This window comes from Lottia gigantea, assembly GCF_000327385.1.
Source record: "Lottia gigantea unplaced genomic scaffold LOTGIsca_6, whole genome shotgun sequence".
Classification (NCBI taxonomy): Eukaryota; Metazoa; Mollusca; class Gastropoda; family Lottiidae; genus Lottia; species Lottia gigantea.
The window spans coordinates 4,359,747-4,382,902 of record NW_008710049.1 but is presented as its reverse complement, the minus strand read 5'-3'; the positions used below and the strand labels follow the sequence as shown (position 1 = coordinate 4,382,902).

Here is a 23,156-nt window from a genome sequence, read left to right as displayed (position 1 = left end):
GAAGTAGATAATAATATTCATAGCTACTTTAGATTTACTCTTCAAGAAGTAGATAATAATATTCCTAGCTACTTTAGATTTACTCTTCAAGAAGGAGATAATAATATTCATAGCTACTTTAGATTTACTCTTGAAGAAGGAGATAATAATATTCATAGCTACTTTAGATTTACTCTTCAAGAAGTAGATAATAATATTCCTAACTACTTTAGATTTACTCTTCAAGAAGGAGATAATAATATTCCTAGCTACTTTAGATTTACTCTTCAAGAAGGAGATAATAATATTCCTAGCTACTTTAGATTTACTCTTCAAGAAGGAGGTAATAATATTCCTAGCTACTTTAGATTTACTCTACAAGAAGGAGATAATAATATTCCACGCTACTTTAGATTTACTCTAAATGAAGGAGATAATAATATTCCTAGCTACTTTAGATTTACTCTTCAAGAAGTAGATAATAATATTCCTAACTACTTTAGATTTACTCTTCAAGAAGGAGATAATAATATTCCCAGCTACTTTAGATTTACTCTTCAAGAAGGAGATAATAATATTCCTAGCTACTTTAGATTTACTCTACAAGAAGGAGATAATAATATTCCTAGCTACTTTAGATTTACTCTTCAAGAAGGAGATAATAATATTCATAGCTACTTTAGATTTACTCTTCAAGAAGGAGGTAATAATATTCCTAGCTACTTTAGATTTACTCTACAAGAAGGAGATAATAATATTCATAGCTACTTTAGATTTACTCTGTAAGAAGGAGATAATAATATTCCTAGCTACTTTAGATTTACTCTACAAGAAGGAGATAATAATATTCCAAGCTACTTTAGATTTACTCTTCAAGAAGGAGGTAATAATATTCCTAGCTACTTTAGATTTACTCTACAAGAAGAAGATAATAATATTCCAAGCTACTTTAGATTTAATCAAAATGAAGGAGATAATAATATTCCTAGCTACTTTAGATTTACTCTTCAAGAAGTAGATAATAATATTCCTAACTACTTTAGATTTACTCTTCAAGAAGTAGATAATAATATTCATAGCTACTTTAGATTTACTCTTCAAGAAGTAGATAATAATATTCCTAGCTACTTTAGATTTACTCTTCAAGAAGTAGATAATAATATTCCTAACTACTTTAGATTTACTCTTCAAGAAGGAGATAATAATATTCCCAACTACTTTAGATTTACTCTGTAAGAAGGAGATAATAATATTCCTAGCTACTTTAGAATTACTCTACAAGAAGGAGATAATAATATTCCTAGCTACTTTAGATTTACTCTACAAGAAGGAGATAATAATATTCATAGCTATTTTAGATTTACTCTTCAAGAAGGAGATAATAATATTCATAGCTACTTTAGATTTACTCTTTAAGAAGGAGACAATAATATTCCTAGCTACTTTAGATTTACTCTTCAAGAAGGAGATAATAATATTCATAGCTACTTTGAATTTACTCTACAAGAAGGAGATAATAATATTCCCAACTACTTTAGATTTACTCTTCAAGAAGGAGATAATGATATTCCTAGCTTCTTTAGAATTACTCTACAAGAAGGAGATAATAATATTACTAGCTACTTTAGATTTACTCTTCAAGAAGGATATAATAATATTCCTAGCTACTTTAGATTTACTCTTCAAGAAGGATATAATAATATTCCTAGCTACTTTAGATTTACTCTTCAAGAAGGATATAATAATATTCCTAGCTACTTTAGATTTACTCTTCAAGAAGGATATAATAATATTCCTAGCTACTTTAGATTTACTCTGTAAGAAGGAGATAATAATATTACTAGCTACTTTAGATTTACTCTTCAAGAAGGATATAATAATATTCCTAGCTATTTTAAATTTACTCTTCAAGAAGGAGATAATAATATTCCTAGCTACTTTAGATTTACTCTTCAAGAAGGAGATAATAATATTCCTAGCTACTTTAAATTTACTCTACAAGAAGGAGATAATAATATTCATAGCTACTTTAGATTTACTCTTCAAGAAGGAGGTCAAAATATTCATAGCTACTTTAGATTTACTCTTCAAGAAGGAGATAATAATATTCATAGCTACTTTAGATTTACTCTAACAAGAAGGAGATAATAATATTCATAGCTACTTTAGATTTACTCTACAAGAAGGAGATAATAATATTCCTAACTACTTTAGATTTACTCTTCAAGAAGGAGGTAATAATATTCCTAGCTACTTTAGATTTACTCTACAAGAAGGAGATAATAATATTCATAGCTACTTTAGATTTATTCTTTAAGAAGGAGGTAATAATATTCCTAGCTACTTTAGATTTACTCTTCATGAAGGAGATAATAATATTCCAAGCTACTTTAGATTTACTATACAAGAAGGAGATAATAATATTTTTAACTAGGAGATAATATTCCTAGCTACTTTGGATTTACTCTACAAGAAGGAGATAATAATATTCCTAGCTACTTTAGATTTACTCTTCAAGAAGGAGATAATAATATTCCTAGCTACTTTAGATTTACTCTTCAAGAAGGAGATAATAATATTCCTAACTACTTTAGATTTACTCTTCAAGAAGGAGATAATAATATTCATAGCTACTTTAGATTTACTCTTCAAGAAGGAGATAATAATATTCCTAGCTACTTTAGATTTACTCTTCAAGAAGGAGATAATGATATTCATAGCTACTTGAGATTTACTCTTCAAGAAGGAGATAATAATATTCCTAACTACTTTAGATTTACTCTTTAAGAAGGAGATAATAATATTCATAGCTACTTTAGATTTACTCTTCAAGAAGAAGATAATAATATTCCTAGCTACTTTAGATTTACTCTTTAAGAAGGAGATAATAATATTCCTAACTACTTTAAATTTACTCTACAAGAAGGAGATAATAATATCCATAGCTACTTTAGATTTACTCTGTAAGAAAGAGATAATAATATTCATAGCTACTTTAGATTTACTCTACAAGAAGGAGATAATAATATTCCTAACTAGGAGATAATATTCCTAGCTACTTTAGATTTACTCTACAAGAAGGAGATAATAATATTCCTAGCTACTTTAGATTTACCCTTCAAGAAGGAGATAATAATATTCCTAGCTACTTTAGATTTACTCTTCAAGAAGGAGATAATAATATTCCTAACTACTTTAGATTTACTCTTCAAGAAGGAGATAATAATATTCATAGCTACTTTAGATTTACTCTTCAAGAAGGAGATAATAATATTCCTAGCTACTTTAGATTTACTCTTCAAGAAGGAGATAATAATATTCATAGCTACTTTAGATTTACTCTTCAAGAAGGAGATAATAATATTCCTAGCTACTTTAGATTTACTCTTCAAGAAGTAGATAATAATATTCCTAGCTACTTTAGATTTACTCTTCAAGAAGGAGATAATAATATTCATAGCTACTTTAGATTTACTCTTTAAGAAGGAGATAATAATATTCCTAGCTACTTTAGATTTACTCTTTAAGAAGGAGATAATAATATTACTAGCTACTTTGGATTTACTCTTCAAGAAGGAGATAATAATATTCCTAGCTACTTTAGGTTTTCTCTTTAAGAAGGAGATAATAATATTCCTAGCTACTTGAGATTTACTCTGTTAAACGTTTCAATTAATTCGAAAATGAATAGTAGAGATAAGCATATAATATAGTGGAGCTATTAAAAGAATCACTTTGCATCAAAATAATTTCAACCATATCCATATCTCATTCATTTTAATGTGACCTCTACAGATATTTCGAAAAAACTTGAAAGTTGCGAAAACAATAGTAATGCATACACCATCGTATCCCGAATACGGGTTGGACACGTAAAACCATGGACCATACATAAAAAAACCCCTATGATTTGAGTGTAAATTCGAAGCTCTGGAGCTTGAATTAGTTGAATGAATCCATCAAAGCATCTTGTAAAGCAATGGATAGCCTTTAAATCATTGACAACAAATTATAACAGTTTTCGTAATTGAAACATAATGTACTTCCTGTTATCCTTTCATGTCAGGGGCGGTTTACAACAAATCAGCCAGGCAAAAACGGAGGAATAAGGAGAAAGAGAGAAATACAGAAATTGAAGTCCACTCCCCACCAAGAAAAATTCTAACTGGTAAGAGTTAAGAACTTTCTACACGATCAATCATTTGAAATTTCTTAAAAATCTTCTGGCGCTGAGTATTGAGGACACATTTTCAGAAATCCCCTGCTTTCAGATGAGTAGACATTTTCCCTCGTTTTTTGATTATTTTGTGGTAACCGTGTGTAAGATCTTTTGAGCAGACAAATGTGGACTGGATTTTACGCTTCTAGAAAGAGTCATTTCCAGCGACTTGACATATCTCAAAGCTTAAGGTGCCCTCACACCTTGGCGATTACGAGTTGCTGTGGTTTCGAATAATACAAGTGGTCATGAGTTACGAATGCAACTCTCAACTCGGTTGCATGCGAAATGCGTTCGAAACATATGGCCGCTATTCTCATTCACAGCAATACGCAACTCTTGATCGCTATGGTGTGAGAGCCACTTTACCTTAACAATATGACAATGTGACATTTATACGGTGCCGATTTCTTTCCTTTAAGATGAACCTATGGACATTGAAAATGCCTTGATGAAAGTTAAGAAGGGTCCACCACAAGGAGTATTGGATATAGATCTTGTTAATTGTCCTCTATTGTGTTCATTTTATGGTCAAGACATCATGAATTATTTACAGGTAATCATGTTAAATTCCATATATACACATAATATTTGAGTACATGATGGAAGCATAAATATTTTATACTGAAATAGCAAATGTAGGAAAACCACACTAAATAATATCTTCCAGAAACATTCCAGCAAAAGATCTGGCGCCTCGCGTGGTTCATTTGTTTTTCAAGTAGAGATAGAAAAAACTTAACTATATAAGTTTGAAAGTTTGAACAGACAATATCAAAAAAATGAAAAAATGAATAACCATCTAAATTGAACACAACACACAAAACAAAGTTATTATTGTTATACTGTTTCTTCTATGGAGGTATAACGTTGCCAAAACTATTTAGTGTGTCGAAAATTTTGGCCATATGTAGAGGCTTCGTCGTTGGCGTGCCGGTAGTATGAAAATGCCATTATATTGGAACTTTTGTTACATTCACAGGTCTGAAGCCATCATGGGGTAGGGTTTCTGTCAATTCCATCAAAATTCTGTCCCATCCCCACCATTGTGGACGATGACAAAAATGGCCCTGTAGTGGCATCGTCTAGAAACCATTTAATAAAAAAAAACATTTTTAAACAATTTCCGTCTAAATTGGTTAGATCGGCACCAAAAATAAAATTCCAGTCCATATTTAATGTAAGACCTTCTGAAAAAATTGACCCTTTGCTATCGTCTTTGACTAGCCAGCCAAATTCTGATTATGCTATGCAATGATTTTGTTCAATTCATGTTAAGACGATTAATTTGAATTATATATTTTTTTTTTTAATCACAACAATTATATAATCATCCCAAAAAATAAGAGTGCCCCTTAGCCACAAAAGAAAACTCTTAGGTTTCAGAGTTATTGCCCTTGACTTAGTAAAAACGCGTCAAAATCGGCTTGCAGACAAGATTGAGACAACAGTTTTTATCCAATCTTGATAAAACTAGATGCATGTATATATTGATGAGATCTCGGTCTAGTTAGAAATAGGTTATAATCGGATGAACAGTTTCGGAGTTATTGCCCTTGTGTGCACTGCGATGAGACATTGTTCATGTTTGAATTTGATGATGATTTGATGAACTGTTTCAGGTTTTGCCTTGATTTATAAATATATTTCAATTATTTGAAAATTCATTATTAAGCCACTAAAGACTTTGTTATCATTTCTGACAGCTGGTATTGGGTTTGGGTTGGACAACGACATCTTGAAGTATATCTGTGAGAATTTTGAAAGAGATCAGTTTACCAACAGCTACCCGTCGAACTTTGGGACGTTCGTCCCAATATACCTTATATGGAATGATTACGTATTCATTTGTATACGTAAATAGACCACGGAATTGTGCGGAAATTTATAACTATACGCTCGCAATAAATTCGTCTTCACTTTAGTCCTCACTTCATGGACCAATGTGTACAAAAATATCTTTGCTTGGTTATGGAGTAGACGATAACGAATTGAATACCAAAGACTTATTTTCACCATCTATGTATTACACTTTCTCCCATTCAGGCTCGAGATACGACACTACTGCGATCAGCTGAGTATATAAGTAAAGGGGAGATAACCAATAAAATGAGAGGAGTTCTGGTTGATTGGCTTGGACAAGTTCAGGTAATTTTTGTGTAGTTCTATTATCCATTAGTGCAGGGTTCAATTTTAGCGATATCGCATCGCAGTTTGCGAATCAATATGACAATAATAATGAACCAAAATTTGCCTTGATTAACCAAAATTAAAATTTATCACGAATATCTGCGAATCAAATAAAATAGTTTATTTTTAGTGAGAATTGTCTGCCAAATCAAGAAATATACGGCAACTCCTGACAGTCTCTAAAACCTTATGGAGTTAACGTCATGGCCAAGATCGATCTGAAATCTACAATGGAAAACTTTGAATTGCCACCGACATTTTATGGATTGCTATTCAAATTTTCAATCTAAATTGAACCCTGCATTAGTGGCGTTTCCAGGTCAGGTATTGAGGCTGGTAAATCCCAGTCACTAAGCTACACGTAGTTGAAAATTTATCAAAGGGGTAGAAAAATTGTAATGTTGGTACTGATGAACGTAACAGACGGTTTTCTTTACCTTTTTTATTTCTTGTTTTCAGACCTATGAAGGGTTAACGTCGGAATCGTTACATTTATGTGTATTTATGATAGATCGATTCCTGACGCTGAAGTTATTACACTTGAATAAACTCCAACTGCTTGGTATCACTTGTCTTTTGATAGCCTCCAAAGTTATCGAACGTTTTCCACCAGAGGTGAGAGTTACCTCCCTTCTTTCATAGTTTGAAATTTTACTGACTGAAGTATGTATGTTTCAAAATAATTTTTTGTTATTGCTTGAACTGACTCAAGATGGTCTTTTTATATATCGTTCGTTTCATAAGGAAACTTGCGAGACGTTGTTGATATTATGAAGGCGGAAGTCTGAAATAGCGCAATAACAATACCAAAAGTTAAGACAAACTTTGCTTTTGTCATGGTAAATTCTCAACAAATATCGATCGAAAAATAGATCGGGCTAAAAGGGATGATAAATAGGTTTTTCTTAATTTTTATCTGTATCGGGACACTGGTTGCATGAATTTGCACCATTCCAAATTTCAGTTAGACGTTAGTGGTTCCTGCAATTTCACAAAAAATTGTGTTTGGTGACGTCACTTATCGGAAAATTCGTGTGTAACACCCTTCTTCAAACAGTTTTTAGTTTTAGTAGAATTGCAGGCGTCTGATTCAAAATTGAAATGGTGCAAATGAATGCTATAAATGTCCACGATACACATAATAAATTTAGAAAACCTCTTTACAACTCTCATTTAAGCGAATGACTCTATCATTGACGACATCACATCTAAATATCACGTCTGACGAGCCGAAAAGACTAGATTCAATAAATAGAAAAATGAAATTTCGAAATTATGCTTTTCACATTTTTCCATCTTTCTATCTATTTTGATAACAATCCAGGTTAACACTTTTTATATCAGCCTCCCTTAATTTCTTTTATTGAGTGTGAACCTTTTCAGATCCCCAACCTGTGTCAGTTGACAGCAGGTGCTTATCAGCCACATGAGGTGCTATCAATGGAGAAGGATGTGTTGAATGTGTTGATGTTTGACCTGAATGTACCTGGACCTATTGTGTTTCTAGATAGATATTTACAAGTTGATAAACACGAGGAAGAGGTAAGAATAACAAATACAGGCCCGTACAAGCAAGACAATTCCGTTAATAAATTTCGTCCAAAGAATGGCAGAACCGAGAGCAAAAGTTGTGGACTCCTCGAAAGAGAAGTACCATCAGGTATCAGTACATTTGTGTGTTGACCTAATTCTTGTAATATGATAGTACATGGATTGATTCACACCAGAGTGCTCTGTTTTGTGAGTTGCTACTTGGCCAATTCTTATGTGGTGAAACTCTGAATGCAGCTAAAACATAATACAGTATACTAATAAGGTGTCAAAATCAATTATATGGGTTCAAGATCTTCGGCGGGTTTCATTATATCAAGGACCCCGTTTCTCAAAAATTCGTACGACTAAACGTGTACGTTAACTAAAGAAAAAACGTTATTTTTGACGTTATCAAATCGGTAAGTTATAACGTGTACGCTCGAACGTTAATCTTTGATATTTTGAGAAAAATGTCTTCGTCTTAAAATTGTGTCAAATACAGGTTCACAGATACGTGTATTTATGGCATTTTCGACATTAATGTATAATTGTTAATTGGCAGACTGTTCAATTTCAGATCGAGAATTTATGTTTATATTTGATGGATCTGTCCTTAACTCACACAAGATTTGTTCAGTACTCAGCCAGTCGAGTTGCTGCCAGTGCCTTGTACCTCGCTAGATTCCTATTCCATAGTGGTCCGGCCTGGTCACCAGCCTTGGTCTACTATACTAAATTCAATGTTGATAATCTGATGGCATGCGTTCGATTGTTCGCTATGGCTGTTACAAAAGCCGAAACATCAACGTTTCAGGTACGTTTGTTTTCTGATCAAACGCTGCAAATTACACCTGCATATGCGTACTCTGTGTATATATTATGTATATATTCGTCTGATTCGATATTGGGGAAATTGGATCTAGTTGTGTATCAATTTCATGATTTACTAATGCATCATCACTTTCTGATTTTCATTTTGCTTGAATGTTATTTGCAATGTCATGATTATATAGTTAAGTTTCGTTTGGAATAACACGAACCACGGTGGGCATAGGCCTGGGACCAGAAATTAGAATACGTGCAAATATAAGCTGAAAGTGTTCCCGTTAACATTTGAAGGCCGTAATGATATCATTAAAATATTTTCAATTATTATTACGTTTGTGTTCATGATATATATCTCCGAACTGGCTTCTACCCTCAGTGGAAATAGAGTTAATATAATTATTATTTTATATTTGCAGAATGCCAGAACCAAATTTAACACGACGACTTTTGGAAATATCAGTATGAATCCAATGTTAGAAAAATGCCGAGTTTTGGCCACTGACTATGATGATTAAGTTTGGAAATTTGTATTTGAAAACCACCATAATGTTTCCATTCATAAGAATGCGACCTTTTCAAATGCTTTCCAAAATACCTTTCTATTCTGTGATATATTTTTTTTCTCACCTTTTTCATAAATTGACTTTCATACCATTTTTCATTCCCTTTGCTATCGTAATATGTTTGTTGATCATCATTAAATCATATTATTTCATTGATAATGCGTTTGTATATTTGGTGTCTTCATAAAAAGTATGTAATATACTACAAGAAACAGTTACGATATATTTATATGACTGGATGCTTATTAATACTGCCAGTTTGACAATTGTTAAATATAATATACCAAAAATTATTTATTATATATAGTGCTATAGATTAAGAATTCTTCATAAAATATGATATATATTACGTTTGAGACATATTTTTTTTTATATAGTTATATAAATTAAAACTTGTTGATATTATATGGTGCTAAAAATTAATTATCATATCATATGATGCTGCTGATGGAGCTAACGTATGTTTATTATGATGCTTCATTGAAATTAGGTATATTATATGGAGCTAACGTATGTTTATTATGATGCTTCATTGAAATTAGGTATATTATATGGAGCTAACGTATGTTTATTATGATGCTTCATTGAAATTAGGTATATTATATGGTTCATTATGATGCTCCATTTAGATTTATCATAATTTGTGTCGCTAAAAATTGTTTATTATAAGGTGCTAGATTTGAAAGATTTTGAATTGTAATACTATTTGTTGCTACATGGAAAATTATTATATGATAGCAGAATGGTACTTATATGATATGGTGCTAGATTGAACTTTATTACATTATATCGTAAGAATTATCATATTATATTGTGTTATGAATTTATAATTATATTATATATGGTGCTATTTTTTTATTTCTGTGATCTATTTATATATATGCATTTATTCCGGACATTGTATATAATAACTTCTATTAATTTTGTAGTTTATATAGATTAATTGTATATTGTAATATTGTATATATTCAAGCTTATTTCATGCATTTTCACTTAATACACTATTTCATATTTTCATTTTGTTTCATTTTCACAAATTATCACTTTCAAATTCAAAAAAAATATCTCATTAAGGGCTTTCATTTTTATAGTGTTAATTTGTAAAATAATATTGGTGTATATTTATTATGCAGCATTCAAAAAAAGGTATTCCGACTGAATTTTTTGTTTTGGTGAATTCAACATGGTGAAGTCTTGTTCAATGTGAACTCCGATATCCCTTGAATTTTGCATCCCCAATCATAGTTCCAGTTGCATATAGAATGTCTAGAAATGAACTATAAAGTAAGACGATGGCGTATTCAATATTGTCTCGATACCTAAAGTGATACTACGTCTTTGAATGAACATAAAATTTAATTCTCAAGAATGGTCAATATGAGTATATATTCATCAGTGAACTTGCCTGGTGTCATAAAGTTACACCAGAATTCCTGTAAAATCTAGAAAATTGGAAAATTCATAAAACTAAGTAATTATTGAAAAACGCTTAATCATAATATTTAGCGTTTTTCAATAGTTAATTGCATATTTATAAAGCTTTTTGGATTTTTCGGATTATATAATTATTTATATTATTATGTTATTTATGACACCAGGTATATCTACTGATGAATATATGCTCTTATTGGCCAAATTTAAAAATTTTAAATTTTATGTTTATTCTAAGACGTAGTATTCCTTTAAAGGTGACGCTCCATTAGAGAATTCTGAACAGGTTCCCAATCGAACGGGTCGGAAGATATATGTCACATTCAAAATTTCCCATCTATTTCATTCTCCGTCGTTTTGAATTCTATCTACACCTACTGATTTTCTGTTTTTTCGGCAAACGTGGCACCCTGTTCCAACTTATCTTAATGAACTTTCAGATGATTCAATGAATCCCCAACGTGCAGAACTCAGTCATCTAGCGCTTCAAAAACTGCAGATACCAAATTCCCCTTGCAGTAGCGTTATTCTTACCTCTATGTCATGAAAGGCTACTTGCAATTTCAAACGATTTCGTCAATCCTTGGGAGGTAGTTTGACAATTTGCTGTTAAATACAGATTACTGGAAAACAAAAAGTTAAAATTGGGTTATGTGCCCTTGTCAATGTTAAGGGAGGGGTTATCAATTCGGTAAGTGACGTTCAGTAACTACGCGCATTAATGGAGCATCGAATTTATCAGTCGGTTACTCTTAAGATGGCTAACTCGAACAAACATACAAACAAAATGGTTATCTTATCATTCAGGCATTATGTTAACATTGTCTGTTGACATTAACACCTTTAGCAACTGTTTTATCTTCTCGAGTTTACTCTCTAACAACGGTTCGTGATCAACGTTCTAATCACAATTTACGACAGTCACGTCACGTCATCTTCGGTAAACTTCGTCAACCAATCAAATCCCAGAACCAACAAGGTGTTATGTCAACATGGCAAAAAGTTTATGCAAAGAATTCAAATTGAAACGTTAAATGTCAGATTTTAAAAAGGCGTTTCTGTGAACACACATGGTGATGATAGAGCCTTATTTTATTGACGATTGTAGAGTTAGAGTAGGTGCAAATTTAAATTTCTCGGTCAGCACCTGATATTTTGAATCACAGGACTACTGATCGGGCTAACATACGTTTACTTTACTTATCATCATAAGGATAACGAAGCGATTATAAAAGGCATGAGCAAGAAATATATTGCGTTTTCAAACTTTGTATTTACATTAATACGTTGCAAACAATTGGGTTTAAACGAAGGCGAAATGGACAATTGGTCGCTGGCGAGGACCTTTTGCTGTCCTTGAGAAATTCAACTTCATCGCTTGGTCGCGCTGCTAGAGTGCAATCAAATAGTAAATTTTAAGGGTCGCTTTAAGCGAATAAAGTAATTCTTGTATGTTGCAGTTTTTGGTTTTTTTTTTCTTTGGAAGTGCTAATGCTTCAAAGAAAAAAAGGTATATCCATACTTAAATGTGTATCCATGTCTTATAAAGATGTGTTTCAATTCCTTTAAAATGTTCTTCAGATAGGCTTAAAGCATCTTCATAATGTCAAGCTATTACGAAATTTGTACTTATACCTGGACCATAGTCACCTTTCTAAATTTGTATCATGAACGTTTGTAAATGAAGCTACGCTAGTGAATACAGCCAATCCAGTCTGCGAATACAAAGCCGTAATGTATACAGTCTTTCTGTTGGGGGCTCTGATTGACTGCATTCGCTGACGTACAATCCAATCAAATCGCTGAATTATGTGATACAAGAAAGGTGGCTATTGCAGCCAAGGTATAAGTACGAAGTTCGTAATAGCTTGACATTGTGAAGGTGCGGTTAAGGACACCTGGTTCATCTTCGTGTTGAATTGTTTACCAAAATAGACCAATGAAAACAACAGAAAATCCTTTAAATATCATTTACACAACCCTCCGGAAGTCTCAATTGATCAAAGTTGACACTTCTCATCACATCAAATCTACGGTCGCCTGATTCAAATAGTGCGAATATCAAACCTGCCTTCTTTAAATTACAGCATTGTTGTTAGTCTAAGAGAGTCTGGCACCTGCAATTTTTAAGGATAATAATTTCTTTACGTTATGATGTGTTTAATTAAGTTTATTAATGGCAATTTATAGTGATTGGTTTCTCAAAATTGATATTTTTGTTAAAATATCAATCGGCATATATTGTAGTTTCTTATGAAAATTACAATACAATGTATGTTGTTTTATATCAAATGAGCTTCCCATGTGTTCGAGTCGACAAATATCATAATATTATTTCTATTATATACATAATAATTAAAAGTATTTAGAAACTTTGAGAGCTAAAACTTGACCGATCAGTTCATGACAGAGTTAGTAATGAATTGGTAAAGGACCTATGTTTTTGGAGTAAAGAAATAGGAGTAAGGAGTAAGTCAACTTCCGGTTAAAGCCGTTAGCTTTAAAATTTGAATTTTGTTATATATAACATTATGCAAAGACTAGGGCAAGCAAAATTGAAAAGTTTAGAAGTTCTAATGGTGAATTGTGTTGAGGAAATGGGTGATATAGGCGAAAGCCTGTTCCCTAATCCATTTCTCTCATGAATAAAACATTGTTTACAAAAAAAAAAAATAGAATTGAGATGACAATGACCAAATACTTCGGAGCAATCTACTTCCGGTTTGGGTTGGAGTCCTGAAGATTTAACAATACCATTGAAAGAGTAAAGGGAAAGTGAAACATGTACATTTACAATTAGCATATAGAAACAGTGTATAGGTTTATGGTGAAATTTCACGGTTTAATTTTACCAATAGAATTTTGACTCAAAGATAATCAACACGATGGTGTCCACAAAACTCAGGGTGATAATTCCCTTAACACCGCCGTCCTCAGTCTTCGCACCTTTTAACTCAACAAGAATGGAGATAGAACTTGTGAAATTTACCACGTTATTTCACAAGGATAAAGTTGGATGTGTGGTAAAGTAAAGATTTAGACTAAAATTGACATTTGAGGTAAAAAACAAAAGTTTGAGGTCGTTTAAAATCGACATAGAATTCCTCTCGTTAGTTTAACGGTGATCTTCCGGTCAGCGCGTAGTTCTCTTCTATCCCCCACGTGCTTATCGCGTTTACTTGCGAGATAAGAGGCCAAACGGCGGGTCAAATCTATTCCTTTCGTCTCCGCTACAGAAATTTCTCGCCTTGTAAAATTTCAATTATAGAAACGTTTCATGGGTCAACTGCAAGTATATTAATACGTCGGTAAACGTAACAAACATTCCATTTACGCTACCATGTTTACACAGCCTCATTTTCACACCTTTTACCCCAGGACTAGAAAGTATGCACGTGCAAGTAGGACAGTGAAGGGGAAATAACTTCACACAGTGTATTAAATTCCCTCGTGGAGAAGATAAAGTTTAGAAATAAACATTACAATGGTTTGAGAGTCAAATATTATCCATCATTACAAACTAATATGAGAGAATAGAACCACCTATATTGACTATGTCCGGAATGGACCCCAATAACATCATCCCGTCATATTTAGAATCTCGTGTGAACATTGACCAAGTCCGATATTTTTCTGCTGATGTTGCCAAGTTTGAGATTGAAGAGAAAAGTGTGGGAACGGGGTATTGATAATCGCTTTATTACGTCACTGTTACTGTTTCGCGTTCAACTTTTATAATCATTCTCGTCAAATAACTTTGTTTTCTTTTTCTGTTATATTAGTCTATAACAACAAGCAACACAATTAGCAATTTCGTGCGTTTTCGGCAAACAGAGTAAGATTAGAGGAATTAGATGAGATAGCACTGAAATTACAAGAATTGCATCGAGTGAAGCATTATGTCACTATCTGAAATTGATGCTTCTTTCACAAGCGCATTCAGAAAATGGTATCAAATATTGTTAAAGGTCTTGATAATGCTTTTTCTGCACACGCCAATACAGATGCATTGATTCGGAGTTGAAAAAAAAACAACTCGTGAGCAGAAAATTTCGCACTTGCATAACATCTTGTCACCTTATTTTGGAATAACTAAACAGAAAACATAATCAAATTATTAACTTTGTAATTCAATATTTATTTACATCATGAATTTTTAATAGGCACTTACATTTCATAAATTTTGATAAAAATGAAGATGAAGGAATCGATTAAATTATTTCTTAATATTTGAATCTAATGCGACGCATAAGATAAAATTCATTTTAGAACAATTTCTCACGGGTAAAATTAAAATTTCAGAGTTTTGCGTGATCAAAATATCTCGAACAAATGTAAGACAGAAATCACAATAAGTTATCAATATTTTACTGAATATATCAACTTAAAAATGAATAATAAAAATGAATAAATTATATTTGGTTCAAAAATTAAGTTTTGAGGTAGAATTATTCTTTGAGTGTGAAATGGACCAAGTTTTGGGTTTTATTTCACGAAGACGAATGGTCAGCCAAAAGGATCAACTCTAAACGATTTAAATTGCAGATTAAGCAAAATTTGAATCCTGGCCATAATCTTTCAATTATTATTGAATAGTTTCGGATCTTATTTGGATTTTATTAAAATATAAAATGTTTTGAATATTTAAACTGGGGATTAGCTGCGACTTGTAGTTTTTAACATCGACGCGTGTGGACGTCCGGGTGGTCTGGAGTCGGGTTCGTTTTATTCCCTTTATCATAGAATCTTTATTTTTAATAAAAAGCGAAGATTATATCGTTTGACTTTTGCTAACCCCTTAAAACTTTGGCGGCTTTTTCTGGCCGAGAGTAAAAAGAAAAAGTCGTTGCACGTCCATGCGAAATTTATCTTCTAGACTATAAACTATCTCAATGGCATGTCGAGATTTTTCAGAAAATATCCAGTTTTTGAGAGAATGTTGAAAGTTTTCAATCCGTGAGCTTTATCTCTAATCCATGGTTTTACCGGATGAAAACGGATTCGAATTCGAAGTCTTCTGTAATAATATTACAAGGTAGGACGAAATTTATTTTTTAATTCTGGTGAAAACAACGTTTCGCTAGTTATAATCATTTTTGTATCTTCTGCTACGTCCTTTTATATTTGTCTTCTTACTGTCATTCTGAGTTTATGCTTTTTGATTAAAAGGCATTATAAGCTGTCTACTTTGTTGAAAACCTCCTTTGATCAGTTATTATCATGAATTTTGAAATACTCATACAGCTGTCTTTTTGAGATTGCCGCCGGCTCTTTTATATACTTGTTTTATGCTCAAGATTCTCGTATTTTATGCCTCTGCTGAAACCCTTACTTGATTCCATTGTACGATTGTTCTGTCGGTGATAGTTAAAAAGCAGAGTTCTTTACTCTTATGAAAACATACTTCCATCAGTTTTGATTGATATACTTCCTCATCAGAAGAGCTCATTACCTGCAAGGCAACCAATGTATTGTCAAATTGTTAATTTGGACCTCGGATTTGGCTTTGCGGTTTTCTCAGTTTAAATATCTTACATGAAATATTCATTCAGTTCTTTGTAACGCTTCTCATTGAAATACTTACATTTCCAAAACTTTCGATCACCTATGCTCATACGTTAATTGCTTATCCAAAATTCGTATCGGCAGCATGAGATGAGCTCTAGTCAATTCGATCTAAGTCTCTGAGGTGGAGAGCCTAAAACTCATTTGTTTTAAAGGAAATATTTAGGACATCCATGCCGTTACATTTACCCGGGCCTGATCAATTTTTCTTGATATGGTTCCTGAAACATTTAACACATCAATTATGATTTATTTTTTATAGATACCATTTCTACCAAGAATTTTCTTTTAACGACAAAATATCTGAATATATTGCTTTAAAAGTTAACATTTAAATTATCATTACCATTAATCGTTAGGATCAACTTGAATGTCTCTTATCAAAATTTCAAATTTCAAAATCATAGCCTATGTTTAATGTAATTTAAATTTTTATGATTACCGAGAATCTAGCAACATTGTTTGATAATTAAGTATGTTTATCTTAATTGTAATTAAGCCAAAAAATAACCAATTATTCCTTATCAAGAAAAATATTAAACATAAAATAACAAAAAATATCTATAAAAGATAGCAAATGTCTGTTTTTACGATTAGCTTGTCTTAATGAGACTATTAATTAATATTGATGATAATCGATAATTTGGAAATCGATAGTTCTGTCTGAGATATTTTATCAGTGGGATTAATTTCTTGTTAATGTCTTGGAATTTTAAGAACTTACACATCCTGTAAATATTCTTCATAATAAAGATAAGAATCCAGTCAAACTTCAAAGAGAAATGGAGACGATGGAACTATAGTACCAATTGGTAGGGATTATCAGTGATAGGATCGTTGCCCTGGCAAAGTCCTAGTCATCGACAGATATTTGGACTTTCTGCCATACATTGTGAGGTTGCAGGGACTACCTTGTTTTCCTCAAAGCTAGATGGCAGTGATTATAAGTGAAATAACGAAATTGATGAAAAGATATAAAATATGATGACTATGCCATTAGTTCATTCATGATGTGGACTAAAAAGTCACTGAAAGTCAATTGGAACACTGAGTTGCATAAGTTTTTTAAATTATTTATCCAATAATTTTCTCTCAGAAGCCGAAGGGGTCTGTTTGGATACTGCAGTTTTCTGTTTTGTTGGTCCTAATACGTAAATACTGATACAAAATCAACTCTAGCTTATTCTGGTGACATTACAGTTTGGACGTCAGAGAAGGCAAGGATAAAATATCATTGCAGAAGATTGAAAACATCATGGCGAGAAAAATGAATTGAAATGGAGTTTAGCGCCCTACTTTTCCGCTGACGGAAGACACCGACTTGGGCATAAAATGAAAAAATATTTTCAAGCAAAGCAAATTGATGCTTTTAACACCACCAACAGAAAAAGGTTTGCAACAAACTATTGTGCATCTTGTGGATGTTTTAAGAATACTTTTGACATTGTCAAGAGCAATGAGTTCGGATTATATATTTTTATAAAAATTTATTGCCATATTCAGAAAAAAATGTAAGACGAAGAAAACAACTTGCAGTCTTATCACTTAATTAATGATATTGCTTTGATTTCAGGAAATTGCTCTTTGATCTTTTGTGTTTAAGGCAGACGGTACTGCATTTTTGAAAGATCTTTCCTTTATGATAAAGATTTCAAATATCTTTAATGGAAATTCGAACTCCATTTTATGGCATTGCTCTTATCTATTTTAGCACAATTCTTTCAATTTAATCAGTTAACACTCTCGATGCAGACTGTATTGTTTTAAAATTATTTTGAAAGCCATCAAAAGCTAATAAAATGTAAATCGTAAACCTTCAGCTTATGCAGGTAATCAGCCCTTACTTTGTTGACAGGTATGAACCGTGTACGGGGGTATTAATAACCGTACCGTACCATGTAACCGTACAAAATTTATGAATCCATCCTTGATCGTTTATTCAGAGCCAGACAAATATTATATCCTATTTAGGTCATAAAGAGATAGTTAAGAGGTTTTCGAAAGTTTTAAATATGTATCGGGAACACTAAACTTATAACACCAATTTACATCATTCCAATTTTCAATCAGTCGCGTATGGCACCTGCAATTACTCTTAAACTTAGTATTTTATGACGTCACTAATCGCAAAGGACCTATATGTGATAAAGCAAATTTTGTGATTAGTGACGTCATAAAACACTTATTTTTTAAGGAATTGCAGGAACTACATACATCGGACTGAAATTGAACTAGTGCAAATTGATGTTATCAGTGTCCCCGATACTCATAAACAATTAAGAAAACCTCAAGTCACCGTAGCATGTACCATTTAGCTTCTTGTTGCACCATTCCACTTCTATAGCTCTTGAAAATCACCTCCCAAAAAGTCGAAAACGTGAAGTCACAGTCGCATGTATATACCTTTTAGCTTTGAATCATTCCACATCTATGGTTTTCTGAAATTAAAGTAAAGTGTAACCAGATTGTGAAAATAACTATCGCATGTAATAACTAGGTCAAATGGTTCAGTGTGCAATGGGTAAGCCTTGCATAGCATTGGAAAAGAAAACTGGTATATAAGTAGTATATACATACGTTTATACAGTAAAGGCTATGTGAAAGCGGAAAATCAAGGGTGGTCTTTTAAGATTTATTTTGTGTACTGGTCGTGAAATATCTAAATGTATTTATCCACCTACGATTATAAGATTAATATTCACCCAAAGACCATCGAGAATGATAATCTCATTGCACTCTCTCTTATAAAAGAAATTAATCCGCGTATGTAAATAGTACCAAATCGTTTGAGGTGTATTTTATTTTCCTTTAGGCACGTGCTTCTCTATATCTTCATATCTAACATTGTTTACCTGTCGCCGGTAACATCAAAGAGAAATCAACTTTCTTTCTACGGGTAAGAGAGGGTGATACCTAATGTTCCTTTCCGTCATCTACCTAGCTCTTCTACACACGTTCTTCAGCTCGATAAAGAATTTGAACTTTTATTTCAACACGTAGAATCGACTTTCAAGGGACAAATTGTCAACTTTCTCCTCGATTTCTTAACGATTAAAGGTAACTGACGTTTCTTTGAAGAGAACAATATAGAATTGTTTTGGTATTTTATTAAATTTATCTCCGCCATTCATCCAATATAATGCTTTGAGGTTTTGATATATTCAAAGTCTTAACGAAAGTTCATTAATTTTCCATTAGATGTTAGAGTGTAGGGTTTACTAAAGGTTGAATTATTTCCCCTTATTTACTTTATTATTATTATTGTTTATTTCTTAAAGAACCCGGTAAATATCAACTTGTTTGATACATCTTTAAATAAGAAAATATTTTTGTAGCAATTTTCTTTAAAGTTTTGTTATCAAAAGTCTTTTGAACTTTTTTTTTACTTTTTTACTTATATCTTATAAAAGTTATATAGAGGGATATCTACATTTCTTCTGCATGTATATCTTTATCTCACACAATTGGATCATCCGAGGGACTACGGACTACGTTTTGCAAGACAAACACAGATCAGAACTGTCGGATTAAGTATTAACAAAAATTGGCCACCAAAAATTTATGTATCTGTTAGCCATTTTGAACCTAGTTCTAGTGACGGCTGATATTAATCCTAGTTCTTATGATGGTTGATATCAAACCTAGTTCTAGTGACGGTTGATATTGGACATATTTCTTATGATGGTTGATATCAAACCAATTTCTAGTGATGACTGATATAAAACCTAGTTCTAATGATGGCTGATATAAAACCTAGTTCTAATGATGGTTGATATTAAACCTAGTTCTAATGATGGTTGATATTAAACCTAGTTCTAATGATGGTTGATATTAAACCTAGTTCTAATGATGGTTGATATTAAACTTGGTTCTAATGATGATCGATTTTAAACCACATTCTAGTGACTAGTGATTTTGAACCTAGTTTTAGTGATGGTTGATATTAAGCCTAGTTCTTATGAAGGTTGATATTAAACATAGTTCTAATGATTGTTGATTTAAGGCTAGTTCTCAATCCTAGATTTTTTTTTAAATATTTCATGATGAATATTTGAATTTGAAATAAGAACCAATCATTACACTAGCAATCCATTTAGAATTTAAAAACAATTCATGGGAATTGAAATTTTCATAAACTGTTTCAATTCGCTAGCTCGATATAAATATAACTCTATTCTATTGAAATTCTTCCTCATAAAAACAACCACATTTTGGTGGGAAAATTGTTTTTTGTAAAAGAATGTTTTCTGAACATTGCAAATATCAGGACGTGCTTTCACGCCAATATCGTATCGATGCGTGCACCTGGACAGAAGAGGGACTTTAACAGGTTGGCGGTAAGATGAAAAGATTTACCTCAAGCTTACCTGTGATAGTTTCAATATTCTACCTCACAACATGCCAATAGTTGAAAAGTTATTCTCCAATGTTTAGAATTCGATTGATATTATTTGAATACCGGTTGATACGAGGCAATGTTAATTAGTTTATGTAACGAGCGAGAATGCTTTCCTGCCGGATTGTAACGGTGTTTGCCCCAACACACCTGTAATTAGATGGTCTCAGTATTTTAATCAGTTCACGGCTATTCTTTGACAAATTATGATAACAATTTTAACTTCAAGTACGATCGTGATATTTCGAAAACACCCAAGATACACGTGTTAATACGACAGGGTGGTAAATGTTACATGGTATGAAGACTTTTTCTAAGAATGAGCATAGACAGTTGAGACTAAATTTTCATCATGGATAGCACTGGAAAATGATATACGATAGATCTCAGAGTATTTAAGAACCTGATACTAGTATATCTCCACAAGCTCAATTCCTAATTGATTTCTTTCATTGATTTTCATTAGGCTTACTGCGATATTGACAAAGCGCGAGTAGGCTATTACGACTTAAGACTTTCCAAGAAATTATGTTCATTAAAAGCTTATTAAAAATATGTTTGCAACTTTCAAGATCGTAAAAAATCGTGGAAAAACACCGGAATATGCTTATCTTATATTCTCAGCGTCTTGAAATGTGACGTCTTGAACCACCCTTCACCACTCTTTGATTGTGTCCGTCAACTTGGTATATTTCATATTTATATACATTCTATTAATCTTTAATTTACACATGGGATTTTTTTCATCAACATTAGATCATATTTAATTATGCATCTTTAATGACTCACGATTCACTGCTTCTTGATTTAAAAATCACGAAAACGAGTTATGTCCCTTGCATTGATTTAATTAATACATGTGTATCTAATATAAGATGCAGTGAGTATTAATAGCTGACATGTATGTATAGTTTACAGGTTTCAATTTGTACACGAATAAGATACTAGTATTTCCACTGTTCATTAGTTATATCTTAACATCGAATAGCAGATTTTGTTGAAGGTAAGTATGATATATTGAACAATATATTAATCTATTTTCTGGACAAATTGGCGTTAATTTATTCAATGTTAATTTTTCAAATATGGCGACGAACAAAATGATTGATACAAACATACAGTGCATCAAGTTTTACGTGAAATTGTAATTAAACTATTTCTGGTTGTTCACAAATATAATATGAATATTTACTTTACTCTAGAAATTTTTAAAAATATAATTGGTTAACTATTCATTTACCATAATAAAGTATACTGGTTAATTTGCAGAAAATTATTATCGAAAAGTACTTGCATAATTTTACAAAGTTTACATGTATACAAAATCCGTAAACGAATTTAATTTTTTGAACAAAATGCCAGAGAATAATCGATGAAATGTAGTAAATTTGCAAAATTGTAAAATTTAAAATTTTAATTATTCGATCTACATCAACATTTTACAAATTTTGGATTCAAATTTCTCGTGATAAGCCTGTATTAAATCAAAATCTTCAATATTTTCGTTCTAACGAAATTCGACAGTCTCACTGCAACATGAGAAGATAACAAAATATCGTGAAATTCTACATATATTATTAATAAAACAATGTATAAACACGATGGCCATGGCTTAAATTACATTTTTATTAAAAAATTAAAAAATCAAAGAGTTGAGAATTTCTTTCAAAATATTGCTTTTTAAACCATTCAATTTCACGATGTTGTAAAAAATGAAATTTATTTGTGAAATTTACAATTTATTTTGTATATCACCATTTTGTAACTGTGTTGAATTTTTCCTGTAATATGAGTGACATATGCTGTATTATGTGTAGGTAGGCATGTCGTTTGTTTTGTTTTAATAATTTTTAATATTACATGAAATTGTCTTTGTTGCTTTTGCTATTATTTCAAATTGGACAAAAAAACACAGAAAATTATAAAGAATAGATAATTAAATATGAATATTAATTACTCAAATATGTATGCAAGCTGTTTTTCGAAACGTTTTTATTGACATAATATAAAGAGAAAATTGCTACAATTTACAATTTTTGAACTGTTCCTTTGAATTTTTGTGTCTAATAAACAGTAAACATTCAGTATTAGGCACTTTTTGTACTTCTTTTAAAAACTCGTGTTTATTTTCATGTTAAAATTGTAAAATTGTTTTTGAAACGAAATAGTAGCCGAAGGTTGTCCATTTTTAGTAAAATTTTGTTTTAGTTGTAAGTTGAATATTGACTGTTATTTTAAAATGAAAAGGAATTGAAGAACGAGGAGAGTGTCACGTGGTGGTATTTTTCTCATTAACATGATATGATTGACAGGTCTGATGTTACCATAGTAACCAGAATAATCACAGGTCTCTAACAAGTTTTCTACATCAAAATAAACCTTGTTTAAAATCACGTTCTAAATGTCTCGAGATAAATAGAACTATTGAATGGTATTGACCACTTATTGAAAC

General features: G+C 31.7%; 2 protein-coding genes across 2 annotated transcripts in view; both read left to right on the top strand.

Annotated features, from left to right (window-relative positions):
- LOTGIDRAFT_154802 (hypothetical protein) overlaps positions 1-2,113 on the top strand; it is a gene marked incomplete at both ends in the record, with an annotated part of 5,553 nt that extends 3,440 nt beyond the window's left edge. Inside the window, 2 exons of the mRNA XM_009063999.1 lie at positions 47-682; positions 1,158-2,113. Of these exons, the coding sequence (XP_009062247.1) occupies positions 47-682; positions 1,158-2,113 (1,592 nt within the window). The remainder of the gene's footprint in view (positions 1-46; positions 683-1,157) is intronic.
- A 1,931-nt stretch (positions 2,114-4,044) lies between these two features.
- On the top strand, positions 4,045-8,693 carry LOTGIDRAFT_183730 (hypothetical protein; the record flags this gene model as incomplete). Its single annotated transcript, XM_009063998.1, has 6 exons — positions 4,045-4,147; positions 4,621-4,754; positions 6,245-6,346; positions 6,848-7,003; positions 7,772-7,930; positions 8,499-8,693. Coding segments are annotated over exons 2-6 (738 nt in total), but the record flags the coding sequence as incomplete, so codon positions are not given.
- Positions 8,694-23,156: the final 14,463 nt, after the last annotated feature.